At 43.2% G+C, this 14,690-nt stretch overlaps 1 protein-coding gene across 9 annotated transcripts in view; it reads right to left on the bottom strand.

Moving 5' to 3' along the window:
- LOC147109246 (ena/VASP-like protein) overlaps positions 1-14,690 on the bottom strand; it is a 354,043-nt gene that overhangs the window by 47,650 nt on the left and 291,703 nt on the right. For all 9 annotated transcript variants that reach the window (XM_086002994.1, XM_086002992.1, XM_086002997.1 and 6 more), the window contains one exon: positions 1,421-1,490. In XM_086002994.1, coding sequence (XP_085859120.1) covers positions 1,421-1,490 — 70 coding nt within the window. The remainder of the gene's footprint in view (positions 1-1,420; positions 1,491-14,690) is intronic.

The following is a 14,690-nucleotide window of genomic DNA, read 5'->3' on the forward strand; positions in this document are numbered from 1 at the left end:
AGTGAAAATCTCATTCTTGCTAAGCTCCCTCCCGTGTAACAGATTTCAGCTGTACTAAATCTGAGATTGCAATATACATTATTTTTTTAAACCAACATTGCACTGCTGAAATTCAAAAACATTCTAACATTGGCTGCACTTGCAAAATGATATCCTCAACTTTGGGTCCCATCTTGTTGCTCTCGTCCCTCCCTCTGTTAGGATAGTGAAGGAAAGGAAGAACTGAAGCTTCTGCAAATACTTTTTATGTGCCAGATAAGGTTGGTATTTGGTCTAATAATAGAAATCTTACTACCAGTCTCCACTAAAAATGTAGTTTGCATCGCAGTCATAGGAATGTCACCATTTGGCTCGCATAAACTATCAGCTGTTTTGAAGATGTCATTAGTAATGGCCACACAGTGTGTCATCAGCTGCCTAATCTCTCAGTGAATGCCAAACAGCGGACCTTTTTACTGGGGAAGAGTTCAGGGGAGAACGTTCCCTGGCACAGTCTTTTTGCATTTAGTAATCATGGGCTCAGCCTGATCATTTTATTTATACAGGTGCAAGCTCAGCACACTGCTGTACTTGTGTTGGCCATACTAACATACATCCGAAATTGACTGTTGACATGCTGTAGTACCAAAGCCAGTTTATATTTGAGAGAGTAATGGCTTAAAGGAATACTCCACGATAAATCTCTATAATGGGATTAGCATTTAATATTTGTTTGTAAAATATGTATTACAATCTCAGGTGGCTGGCTTCTCAATCATGCTGCCACATTCAGCAGGTTTTGGAATCGAGGTGCTAGCTTTGGAACCCAACAAGCCATGTCGCTCATGGAAAATAATGATTAGCACAACAGTGGGGGGCTGGGAGCTGAAGCAAAGTGAAAAATGCCACAGTTCTGTGCTTAGCCTTCAAATTTAGTAGCATTGGTCCTCATCAGTGGAAGGAATAAGTGATTAAACATTTTGAAAATTACATATAGAGCTGTAATTTACTGCTGAAGATTCAAGGATAAGCCAATTGCAGGACTGAAGAGCCTGAGACGATCATTTTAGATTACAGAGCAGGATGTACAAAGGAGAAGATAGTGCCCACAACATGGGACAGTCAGAAAGCCTTTATGAATCCTATATTGGTCAGGGTGAGCTGCAGATCTTTAAGATAGTTTAGAAATTGCTTTATTTGTAAAATTTATATTTATAAATTCTCATCTTTTATTTTCAGTTGTGCAGTTCTCAATTTGCAGCAGTGTTAAATTTCCCTATTGGTAATATGAGTGATGTGCTGCTTGTTTAAATATATCTTTTGTAGAAACTTGAACTATTTTCCACATGGGCACAAGGTTACTTAAGCACCACTGTTTAGTGCAAAACAGGCAAATCACGTGAACAATGATATTTCAGAAAATGTCTACAATGCCTTTTACCTTCTCTGTGCTTCCTGATCTTCTGGGGGAGGCCCATTCTGGACCTGAACTTGGCGTTGCACTGTGGGACCTAGAAGATCAGATCAAGATGTTAATCTCTATCTTCAGTTCTACAGTTGACCATAACACTACACAAACTTGTAGCACCAAAATGAAACATAAAACAAGTTTGCAAATCTTTTAATAGTCCATCTTCAAAATACCATAGCCTTGATTTTAAAAGGAGGATTGGATCGGTGCGCACGAGCCCCAAAGCAGTTGGCACACCCGTGGAGACCCTGCTGATCTTAACGACAAGGCCTCGCTTAAATAAAAGTTCCCATAGTCCTGCCCGACACCCGGCCAGATCCACTACCCGGCTGATGGGTGGCAGTGGGCCGCAGCCAGGGGCTCATGGGAACAGTCCCCAGCACTCAATGAGAGGAGGGGTTCCTGGGCAATCGTTGGGGGGGGGGGGTGGGGGGGGGGGCAATGAGATGGGGGGAGGCTGGAACTGGGGTGCCCCAAGGACTCTCTGCGGGGTCTGGAGGAGCACTCTTGCTCCGCCTACACCACACGGAGTTCTAAACTTACCTTGGCCTCTTCTGGCCAGTCATCCTCTCACTCCGTGGCTCTGCTGCCAGGCTGCAGACAGTGCGAAACCCCCCCCCGACAGGAGTTAAAGTTACATTGCACCGCCGATGACGTCATCGGGCCGTGACTTTTAAATGTTAAGTAGGGCTCCGCCTTCTTTTAAGCAGAAGCCTTGTCAATTGCATAATTCGCCATTATAAAAATTATGGCGGCTGGGAACACAGCTGGTCAGAGCCGGGAGCTAAATATAAAAAAATGTAATCCCTCCCAAGCACCATTCTCGCTGGGTGTAGGAGCTTAACATCTGGCCCAGGAATTAAGACCAAATCTTAGGTTTGGTCCATCTCTAAAATGATATAGCAGTACAAACCCATAAACAGAGGTATTACTTGAAACTGACATTGGTCCATCAGAACAAAACCTATAGATTTAACAGCCAACCAATAATAAATCATGACTGGTCTGAAGGAAGATTCAATACATTTCAATGCCAATATGTGTTTAAGTTTTCCGAGGTTCAATATGTAGGAAAGATTCTTTACAATCTATCTAACTTCTCACTGTGAATTAGATACCTACAGACTCAGTTTAAAAAATACAGTAACAACCCTTGCATTCACATAGATTATAAAAATATAACAGACTATATGGAGAATTTATGTATTCATAGTCAGTGCTGGGGAATGGAACACTTTCCCATTTTTGTCACCCAGTTTTAGCATGAAGCACAGTCAGATCAGGTATAGCATGGGTCAAATACAGAGTAGAGTTCCCCTACACTGCACCAACCTTTACACAAACCTTACTAGAACACCTCCTATTACACTAATATGAATCTTAAGATTTGCCACACTAACCATCCTTGTAGTCTCTCTGAACGAGATTGCCAATTTATTGCTAATTTGTGCTGGATTGTGGGCACGTCAGTGCTGGAGATTCACATCTAGCAGGAATTGTGTTGAGACGGTCCAAACGCATTTTACATAAGGTGCTGACAGCTGGCAGAGAGAAGATGTTCATCATATCACTGTGGGGTGGATTCCAACCTATGTCCCAGACAGGAAAGGATAATGAGGCAACCACTGCTCCATTCTGTCCCCAGTACTATATTGTTAAATTACAGATTAGTGGTTTATAACTGATGTTTTTATTGTAATTTTGAAGCCTGTAGATTTTAATGTTTCAGGAAAATTACAGATTCTGAAAGCTGAACATATCTTTCAATATTTGAAAAGATAAAATGATTAAAATGCATTTAAATATCAGAAAACTGGCCAGTATTTTCAAACACTATCTGTGTTTTACCTTCATCACAACATTCTAGTGTTTTTCAGATTTCTGTCTTCATTTTGATCTTGATTCTATGCAGAAAGATATTAGCATTTAGACCTAGCAATTGGATTTGAAACTGACTATGGCTATCCCCATTGAATGTAATATCAAATGAATACTCTGCTTTAATGGAAAATCTGAAAGAGCTATCCATTTAGTGGCAATTCATAGGAACATAAGAAATAGGAGCAGGAGTAGGCCATTTGGCCCTTTGAGCCTGCTACACCATTCAATAAGATCATGACTGATCTTCAACCTCAACTCCATTTTCCTGCCCAATCCTCATTATCCTTGATTCCCTTAATATCCAAAAATCTATCGCTCTCTGTCTTGAATATACTCAACGACTGAGCCTCCACTGCCCTCTGGGGTAGAAAATTCCAAAGATTCACCACCCTCAGTGAAGAAATTTCTCCTCATCCCAGTCCTAAATGGCCAACCCCTTATTCTGAGACTGTGACCCCTGGTTCTAGACTCCCCAGCCAGGGGAAACATCCTCCCTGCATCTACCCTGTCAAGCCCCTTAAGAATTTTGTATGTTTCAATGAGATCACCTCTCATTCTTCTAAACTCTAGAGAATATAGGCCTAGTCTACTCAATCTTTCCTCATAGGACAATCACCCATCCCAGGAATCAGTCTGGTGAACCTTTGTCGCACTCCCTCTATGGCAAGTATATCCTTCCTTAGGTAAGGAGACCAAAACTCTACACAATACTCCAGGTGTGGTCTCACCAGGGCCCTATATAATTGCAGTAAGATGTCTTTACTCTTATACTCAAATCCTCTTGTAATAAAGGCCAACCAACATACCATTTGTTTTCTTAATTGCTTGCTGTACCTGCATGTTAACTTTCAGTGATTTGTGTACAAGGACACCCAGGTCCCTCTGAACACCAACATTTCCCAATCTCTCACCATTTAAAAAATACTCTGCTTTTCTATTTTTCCTACCAAAGTGGATAACTTCACATTTCTCCACATTATATTCCATTTGCCATTTTCTTGCCCACTCACTTAGTCTGTCTATATCCCTTTGAAGCCTCTTTGCATCCTCTTCACAACTTATATTCCCACCCAGCTTTGTATCATCAGCAAACTTGGATAAATTACATTTAGTCCCCTCATCCAAATCATTGATGTAGATTGTGAATAGCTGAGGCCCAAGCACTGATCCTTGTGGTACCCCACTAGTTACAGCCTGCCAACCCGAAAATGACCCGTTTATTCCTACTCTCTGTTTTCTGTCCGTTAACCAATCCTAAATCCATGCTAGTATATTACCCCCAATCCCATGAGCCCTAATTTTGTTTAATAACCTCTTGTGTGGCACCTTATCGAATGACTTCTGAAAATCAAAATACACCATGTCCACTGATTCCCCCTCATCTATTCTGCTAGTTACAACCTCAAAAAAACTCTAACAGATTTGTCAAACATGATTTCCCTGCTCTTTCCCCATATCCTTTAATTTGTTTCTTTTTCAACCAAAGCCGCTCATCCCTGGTACCATTTAAGTAAATCTCCATCCAAATCACCCTCTCCATGGCCATGACATCCTGAAGTAGACTGACAAAAATTGTACAAAATATTCTGACTGACCTAACTAATAATTTGTACAGGTTTAGCATTACCTCTTTCCTTTTGTACTCAATGCTGCTATTTATAAAACATGCGATTTCATACGCTTTTAAAAAAAACTGCTTTATGAACTTATCCTCTCACTTTTGAAGATTTGTGTATCTGAATCTTTGAGTCTCACAGCTCCTTTACTCTTTTTAAGGTTTTTATGTCCTCCTAAAGTCACGTGCAGTCACCTACAGAGTGAGCCACTGTCCCCATTTTTTTGTGCTATATGCAAATTTTGGTATTGTGCCCACTATATCCAAATCCAAAACATTTATATATGTATATATATATATTGAAAAAGAGCAATAGTTGCAACATTGATCACCGGGGTTTATTTATATTTAAATGAAACTGCTATTTACCTCCGGCCAGTGTGGAGAAAAAAAAATCCATTAACCACTATTCTCTTGTTTTCTGGACTTCCAGAAGGCACTTGATAAAGTTCCACATAAGAGACTGTTAGCTAAAAATAAAGCTCACGGAATTGAAGGCAAATTATTGATCTAATTAGGCGGTAGGAGACAGGGAGTAGGGACAATCTACGCAAATTGGAAATGATTAGTGGTGTCCCACAAGGATCTGTGCTGGGGCCTTAACTATTCACTATATTCGGAGCCATATGTCCAAGTTTGCTGACGACACAAAGATTGGTGATATGGTAAGTAGTGTAGACCGGAGCACAAAATTATAAAGGGTCATTGTTAGATTAAGTGAGTGGGCAAAACTGTGGCAGATGGACTTCAATGCAGGTAAGTGTGAGGTTAACCATTTTGGACCAAAAAAGGATAGATCTGAGCATTTTTTAAATGGTGAAAAGCTAGGAACAGTGGAGGTCCTAAGAGATTTAGGAGACCATGTACAGAGATCACTAAAATGTAGTAGTCAGGTACAAAAAAATAATCAAAAAGGCTAACAGAATGTTTAGTCTTTTCAACTAGATGGCTAGAGTATAAAGGGGAGGAAATTAACGTTGGGAAAGGCGAAATCCACGCCACAAAGATCGCTAGATCTTTGTGGGCAGCTTTCTTCGAGGTCAGCCGCGAATGCCGTCAATTTGCCGCTGACCGCAAGATCCGGGCCAAAGGTTTGAAAGTTAAATAGCTAAAAATGTCAGTGATTGACATCCCAACATGCTCACAACTGTCAGAGACTCAATTATATTATTTAACTAGACATGAACAAGTTTTCAGAACCTAGAATTGGTAAAATGAGAATTCAAGTTAAACAGAGAGTCACTCTGTCTACAAAATGAATAATCAAGCTAAGTAGAAGTAGCTTTTACCTCTGGGTAAGTAAACAGATAATTAGACAAAACTCAGCAAGACAAATCTATGAGCTTTCATCACCACTTCCCAGGCAGCAGCACATGCCAAGGAACAGTTTGACTGCCTGCTCTTGTTTTTACACTGGTGGATGGCACAGTTGGGCCCAATAGGAGAGAAAAGAAAATCTATGCTCTTTGAAGTTTTCTGCCTGTGATGAATTATTGCATGATTTTAGAAACCAAGGTGGGGATTTTCATTACCTCGGCGAGTCTGTGGTGGGTCACGGTCCCGCTGCTGGCTCCATCTCTGTCTAAAATGAATTTATATTGATAGGGCTTGTTAAGCCCGCCCAGCGCATTTCCTGGGCCAATTAGAGGAAGCAGGTCTGGTGACATCATTCATGACGTGTCATCAGCCGGTTTCATTAAAAGGACCATGGCCAACATTCTTTTGAAATTTGTGCTGTCAGTGTTCTACAGCATTGAGGTCCTGCAAATACTGACAATGACTGCACAGGGGCAGAGGGCTGCACCCAGGTTCTCCCATGACACCCTCCATATGCTTATGGAGGGAGACAGAGTAGGCAGGGAGGTCCTCTTCCCTTCCGATGGGCAGAAGACACCTCCCCAGTTCCAAAACAGCCTGGTTGCACGTTGCACAGGAGGGCACAAGCAGGGATGTCGTTAGGAGGACCTGGGTGCAGTGGCACAAACGTTTCAATGATCTCATTAGATCATGAAACGTTACTACAAAGCCATACTCAACCTCATTCTGCTGTGCCTCTCATCACATCCCCATTACTCTGCCTTCCCTACCCTACTCCTGCACATCCTTACTTACATCAACTTACCTTGCACCTCCACCCATCCCTTTCTATCTACATTATCATATCCACATCTCACTAGTCACCCCTCATATTCACCCGCATGCTAGTACAATCATACCAACTAACAGCATACAAGGGTAGCCACTTGGGTGCTCTATCCAATGTTAATGTAAATTTTTTATTAATGCGCTGTCAAACATTGAAATCTTTTTGTTCAACACTTTCCGGTCTTGGATAGATTTGTGTGCACTTTTGGAAGTGACTTAGTGCGTTGCTGTGAATGGTGAGACATAACGGTACCCCCTGCAATGGTGATGAGTGTGAAAGGAATGGCTTGGGCATTGTAGGGATGCTTTATGGTGTTGGTGTGGGGTGGTGCCAACCTGGTGCATCATGTGGCAGCCAGGGTGTACAGCATAAAGTTAAGTAAATCGGGCCATGATGAGGCCATCCCTGGTCTCCAGGGTAGCAATGTGCTCGGGTGCTGATGCCCTCTGTCCTGAGCAGCATCAGGTGATTGTGGAGAAGGTTGGTATGTTGTTGGTGTTGCTGGTGTGCCTGGTGCTGCTGGTGTTGGGGCTCATCGTTGTCCGATTCTGAGGACCAAGGCGAGACAGTATAAATGGCATCCATGCTGATGGAATAGATGGCAAGTGAAGTACAGGTGACAGAAACGATCTGTCAATGGTGAGAGAGGTAATGAGGGGAAAGTGGATGGAGACTTGTGGAAAGACTTGAAGCATGCTTATGGCTGAGGAAAGTGATCTCTGTCAGGTGGGAGCTTTTACTGTACATTTGAAGCTGTCAAGTAATCAGCTAGAGCAATGGCCACTGAACTCCTGCCTCAGATTGATAAACGTAGTCACCGAACAGCGTGGTTCCCGTGGCCATGAAGTTATAAAGTTAAAAAGTAAGGTAAAAAGCTTGTTAAGAGTCTGGTAAGTGCATTATAATTAGTTTAATTGGCTCGCCCACCGCTGCTCAGCACTGACAGATCCGACATTGGGAAAGCCGCATTGTGGCGGGTTTATAGCGGGTTCCTGACCTGCTGTCAAAAAAAAACTTTTCCACCCGATCCGCCACGGATTCCGCCCGCTGACACCCCGGAATATTCCGGCCTAAGTGTGTAGCACTATAGAATTTGCAGAGCTATGCTAATTGATACTTGCTCATCATGTGGTCATGCAATCACCATGACAACAGCAACTTGCTTTTTTATAGCACTCGTCAGTGGAAGACTGTGTCAGTGTGTTGCACAGGGGCTTGAGCAGGAGATGGGAAGGATTGTACAGCACAAGAGTGGGGGTGGGGTGAAGAGAAAGGGCAGAAGTAGCAAGGCAAAGTGTTTTTTGGTGAGAGGTTCAGAAAGCAGAGGTGTAATGGCAGAAAGCTCGACCATAGATGGTGAAAAAGAGAGGCTACAGGGAACAAGCAGTAATCCAGAGTTTAAACAGCAGAGGGTGCCAGTTTTTTTCATTCATTCATGGGATCTGGGCGTCGCTGGCAAGGCCAACACTTATTGTCCATCCCTAACTGCCCTTTGGAAGGTGGTGGTGAGCCACCTTCTTGAACTACTGCTGTCCATGTGGTTAAGATACTCCCAGTGCTGTTAGGGAGGGAGTTCCAGGATTTTGACCCAGCGACGATGAAGGAACGGCAATATATTTCAAAGTCAGGATGGTGTATGACTTGGAGGGGAACTTGGAGGTGGTGGTGCTCCCATGCGCCTGCTGTCCTTGTCCTTCTAGGTGGTAGGGGTCGCGGGTTTGGGAGGTGCTGTCGAAGAAGCCTTGGTGAGTTGCTGCAGTGCATCTTGTAGATGGTACACACTGCAGCCATGGTGCGTTGGTGGTGGAGGGCGTGAATGTTTAAGGTGGTGGATGGAGTGCCAATCAAGTGGGCTGCTTTGTCCTGGATAGTGTTGAGCTTCTTGTGTTGTTGGAGCAGCACTCATCCAGGCAAGTGGAGAGTATTCCATCACACTCCTGACTTGTGCCTTGTAGATGGTGAAAAGGCTCTGGGGAGTCAGGAGATGAGTCACTCGCCGCAGAATACCCAGCCTCTGACCTGCTCTTGTAGCCACAGTATTTATGTGGCTGGTCCAGTTAAGTCTCTGGTCAATGGTGATCCCCAGGATGTTGATGGTGGGGGATTCAACGATGGTAATGCCGTTGAATGTCAAGGGGCGGTGGTTAGAATCTCTTTTGTTGGAGATAGTAATTCCCTGGCACTTGTGTGGCGCAAGTGTTACTTGCCACTTATCAGACCAAGCCTGAATGTTGTCTAGGTCTTGCTGCATGCGGGCACAGACTGCTTCATTATCTAAGGATTTGCGAGTGGCACTGAACACTGTGCAATCAACAGCGAACATCCCCACTTCTGACCTTATGTTGAAGGGAAGGTCATTGATGAAGCAGCTGAAGATTGTTGGGCCTAGGACACTGCCCTGAGGAACTCCTGCTGCAATGTCCTGGGGCTGAGATGATTCGCCTCCAACAACCACAACTATCTTCCTTTGTGCTAGGTATGACTCCAGCCAATGGAGAGTTTGCCCCCCGATTCCCATTGACTTCAGTTTTACTAGGGCTCCATGATCCCACACTTGATCAAATGCTGCCTTGATGTTAAGGGCAGTCAGTCTCACCTCACCTCTGGAATTCAGCTCCTTTGTCCATGTTTGAACCAAGGCTATAATGAGGTCTGTAGCCGAGTGGTCCTGGCGGAACCCAAACTGAGCATCGGTGAGCAGGTTACTGGTGTGTAAGTGCCGCTTGATGATGATTGCAAGTGGGCTGATGGGCTGGTAATTGGCTGGATTGGATTTCTCCTGTTTTTTGTGGACAGGACATACCTGGGCAACTTTCCACTGTCAGGTAAATGCCAATGTTGGAGCTGTACTGCAACAGCTGGGCTAGAGGCGCGGCTCATTCTGCAGCACAAGTCTTCAGCACTACAGCCGGGATGTTGTCCGGGTCCATAGCCTTTGTTGTGACATACAGCTGGAGAATTTTGCTCAGATAAGGTAGGCCAAAACTTTTGAGGAATTTGAAAACTAAGACAAGAACCTTCAACTCAATATGTTGGAATTAGGGTGTAATTGCAGCTCAAAGACAGGGGTAATGGGTGGGACCTTATGTGTGGGAGGACCTGAGTGTAGAGTTCTGGATTAGATGGGCTTTATCAAAGATGTAAAGGGGAGACTGGAAGTGAAAAAGATGGGGCTGAGGACTTTAGCCGTGGAGGGAGAAAAGTACAGATGCAAGTCGTCAATGTTCCGCGAGACTCCATGAGCAGCAGGGTGGTTCATGAAGCTGGAGCCAGAGGCATATTAGGTTGGAGAAACCAAAAAGAACGTCTTCAGTTTTGCCAATGATTCTGCCTGATCCGTGCCCTGATGTCACAGACAATTGGATTGTGTGCCAAACAATCAATTCAACAAGAAATTTCCAAGTTGACCATGCTTTCCATTTTGTTTTATACCCTATATTTAATTATTTTACATTTTTGTTTTAAGTTTTCTAAATTTTAATTTTTTTGTATTAGTTGCTTTTTAACAAGTTACTTTCTTCTTTCTTGGGATGTGGTGGGCAGGACTCCCTCCCATCTGTCATATCCAGCCCTCACCCTCAGATTTCAAAGGGTCAAACTAATTTGAATATTATTGGTGGACTTCCGGTGGTATTCCTACAAGCACTGGGGAACCTGCCATAGAGAGCAGAATTTTGCCAGTGCTGCATGATTTGTCTGCATACAGCAACTTGAAGAGTTGGTCTGCTCCCCTTTGTAAATAATATTGAGGGCCATTTCTGAACCCACTAATTTTGCTGGTATTCGATGGTTAATCTAGCGATTAAATGCACTCACCAGGGGGAGGGATTAAAACTTTAAAACCCATGCTGCCTGCCTTAGTAAGGCTGGTCTGTGGGAGCATGGCAGTAATAATGGAGAGACATCATATATCACAATTGTAACTTATGAAGTTGTTACTGCCTAATTATTATAGGCCCACCCATATTTGGGTGGATGCTTCTGTGGTCTGTGGGATGGTGGGTGCAAGTGCACAATGGAGTGTGGACCTGGCAAAGTGGGAACCCACCGAAGTTTCCACCCCTGCCCACTGCATATTTGCTGGTAAACCAGCAGATCGCAATGGATAATTCGCCCTCGTGTTTTACAAACAGATAGAGAGCGCGTGAGAGAGAGTAGAAAACAAACAGAAAGAAAGAGAGGGAGACATAAAAGGGGGTGATTTTCATTCAGAAGTCGGGACTACAACTTTTGGGGTTGTAGTCCCGCCTCCATCGAGATGCAGCCAATCCACACGATTTTAACTTGATTGACCTTGTTGAGCCCGCCCAGCGGGCTCAGCAGGCTAATTAAGGGCCACCCGGCAACAGGTGACGTCACAGACTGAAATTTCATCTGTCAAGACGTTTTGACAGATGAAATATCAGTGTTTCACAGCTGTTTGAAGCTGTCAAACACTGACAGTCTTACTTCTAACCTGAGTCCTTCTACACAGACTCAGTTAGAAATCTCACCGGCACAGAAAGCTGCAGGCTGTCACTTTTGACAGATCGCAGCCATTCTGCTTTCTGTGCTGGTTAGATGATGGACTCCTGAAACCTAGAGGAAGGAAGGCTAAAAAGGTAAGTACAGGTAATTTAAACTTCATTACACACTTTAGACACACCAAACACACTTACCTTTGCACTCATGCACCCATCACTCACCTGAACACCTACATCTCGACCCCTCCAAGTCCTTCAACCCGACGGCCCGACTCCTCTAACTTGGCGTGGTTTGGAGCCGTCGGGAATCCCACATTTCAAGATTTTAAATGGGGATTAGGCTAAAAACTGCCTGTTAACTACCTGTTAACAGGCAGTTAATTGGCACTAATCCCTTCCCGCCTCGGGTAGCCGCCTCCTTTGAAACTGACATGGAGGCGGGTTGGGGGCGGGATAGTGTCGGGACCCCCGAATTCGGGACTTTAACTCCCCGCACGCCTCCAATCCCAACTCCACGGGTCAATGAAAATTGGCCCCAAAGAATTAGAAGAGTGGAAGACAAACAATTAGAAAGTGGAATGCAATCAGAGACACACAAGAAAGAAAGAGAATTTTATTTTTATTCATGTTCATAGGAAATCAACTAGTAACTTCTAAAAATGGACGAGGAGGGGACGAATATCAGTCTGACTAAAAAGTAATGAATTTGTCATCAAAAGTCTTTAGTATATTTACATATCTTCATAAAATCATACAACACAGAAGGAGGCCATTCGGCCCATCACACCTGTGCCAGCTCTTTGAAAGATCTATTCAATTATTCCCACTCCTCTTTCTCCATAGCCCTGCAGAATTTTCCATAAAATTCTAAGGGGGAGAAATTCAGTTGGCTAGCACCTCCCATTAGCTTCCTTCCTCTCAGGCTGATTTAGAGATCTCTCCAGAACAGAAAGCATAGGCTGCAGCTTTTGACAGCTCGCGGCCATTCTGCTTTCTGTGCCGGTGGGCTGAGGGACTCCCGAGACCTGAAGGAAGGAAGCCTGCATTAGTAAGTAAAGGTAAGTAAAACTTATTTAAAAACTTTACACACACCAAACACACTTACCTCTGCACTCATGCATCCATCACTCACCTGAACACTGGACATCTCGAACCCTCCAAGTCCTTCAGCCCGACGGTCCGCCTTGGTAACTTGGCGTGGTTTGGAGCCGTCGGGAAGCCCACACTTCAGGGATAAAAAAAAGGGATTAGGCTAAAAACTGCCTGTTAACTACCTGTTAACAGGCAGTTAATTGGCACTAATCCCCTTCCCGCTTCGGGGAGGCAGCTCCCAGCACAGGTCGGGTACCCGCCTCCTGGGAAATGGGCATGAAGGCGGGTTGGGGGCGGGATGGGTTCGTGCCCCCTGATTTTGGGATTTTAACCCCCCACACGCCTCCAATCCCGCCTCCACGGCCCTGGGAAATTCTAGCCCAATTACTCTAGCTGAGGTCTAACCAGTGATTTATAAAAGGTTTACCATAACTTCCTTGCTTTTGTACTCTACGCCTCTATTTATAAAGCCACGGGTCCCATATGTTTTAAACAACTTTGTCAGATGTTTGATTTAATTTTTTTTAATAGAAGTACACAAAATCTCAAAAATTAGACAATCGTGACATGATCAATACTGCTATTTCCTTAAACAAATGCTACATTTCTGCCACAGTAAAGCAACCAGGACTCAAAGCATTATGCTGCAGTCAGTAAAACAAGAGAGAGTAAAGGAAGTATGGAACACTTGTAGTAATCGACACAGAAATTAGAAATCCAAGTACTGTACTATTTATCTCTAATCTAAAGATTTCCCAAAGCACTAATATTGCTTTTGTAATGTTTCTCAGAATTCATAATTACTTAACTAGGAGCATCTAATTTCCTCTTCAATCATTCTCAAGTTTCCTGGAGAGTCCAATGAGTAAACAATTTAGGTTCAATTACACCGTGGATGCATGGATTCAGTAAGAGTATTGTATTCCACTATCTGCGGTCCAGTTAGTTTAAGAGACGGTAGCCATGTAAAATAACGTTTTGTTAGTTTCATTTTCTTCATCAACCCCCCTTCAATAATCCACCAAATATTCCTCACACAGTGAAAACAGATAAACAATTCTATCCAGTTGCATGATGACATACAAGCGGAAACAACTTGGAAATCCAAGATGAATTTATTTTGAATCATACTGGGATTATTCAGATACTTTTCAATTCATTTTGTGCATTTTCTAAATAAGGAAGTAAAGATACAGACAATGCGGGACAGATATACAGTATAATGATGAACCCTGTTAACATCTGTATCTTTCTATACTGTACAATTACCTACAGCTACATAATTAAGGGTTGTGTGTGCCATTCACATTTTGGATATCACAAACACCAGCTATTATGTTTTTCTTTCCATACTGATTCCTGGTGTTTGTTACTCATTCCTCTTCTCTTCAGACTCCCATGTTAACTGCTGAACCTGGACTTGAGCTTTCTCTCACTCTTTCTTTGGGCCCAGGTTCTCCCACCCTCCATTCTCCCCAAGTTTAGTCTAAGCAAAAAGAAGCTGATTAAAAAGGAGATATTAAAACCAAAATGAGGACAAATGCCTACATTATCCTGTCCTGTCCTGTTGTTTAATCCTCCCTTCTCCACTACTTTATTGTTCCCCAAGGGAATAATATGTACATGTTAAATAAAATGCTCTATTTTAACAATCAATTTTGACATCTTTTTAAAACCAAATAGGGCCAAATTTAGAGGTGCCAGGGATAATATTCTAAACATCCATCACTCCCTGGGGCCTTGCCACCTCTCAATTTGTTTAGAGTTTGTGTTGAATATAGCCCACAGAACATATCTTTCAAAATTGCACTCCCATCTGACTGTACCACTTAACTATAACATTAGTCAAAAAAACCCTAAGCTTCTCTGTGATTTCTACAGGATCCATCATTGCATTCTCTTCCAGTGACAAATGGTTTCCTTTTTCAACAGTGACTGCGGTTCTCCCTGGCTTTTTCAGATAAAAGAACAATTTGCATGCATTATGCATAACAACACAGCCAAACTCTCTGTGATCCCAGATTAGAATCAGACTTTACTGGG

Source organism: Somniosus microcephalus, chromosome 12 (genome assembly GCF_052327205.1).
Source record: "Somniosus microcephalus isolate GS21.2 chromosome 12, FLI_Smic_1.0, whole genome shotgun sequence".
Taxonomy (NCBI): Eukaryota; Metazoa; Chordata; class Chondrichthyes; order Squaliformes; family Somniosidae; genus Somniosus; species Somniosus microcephalus.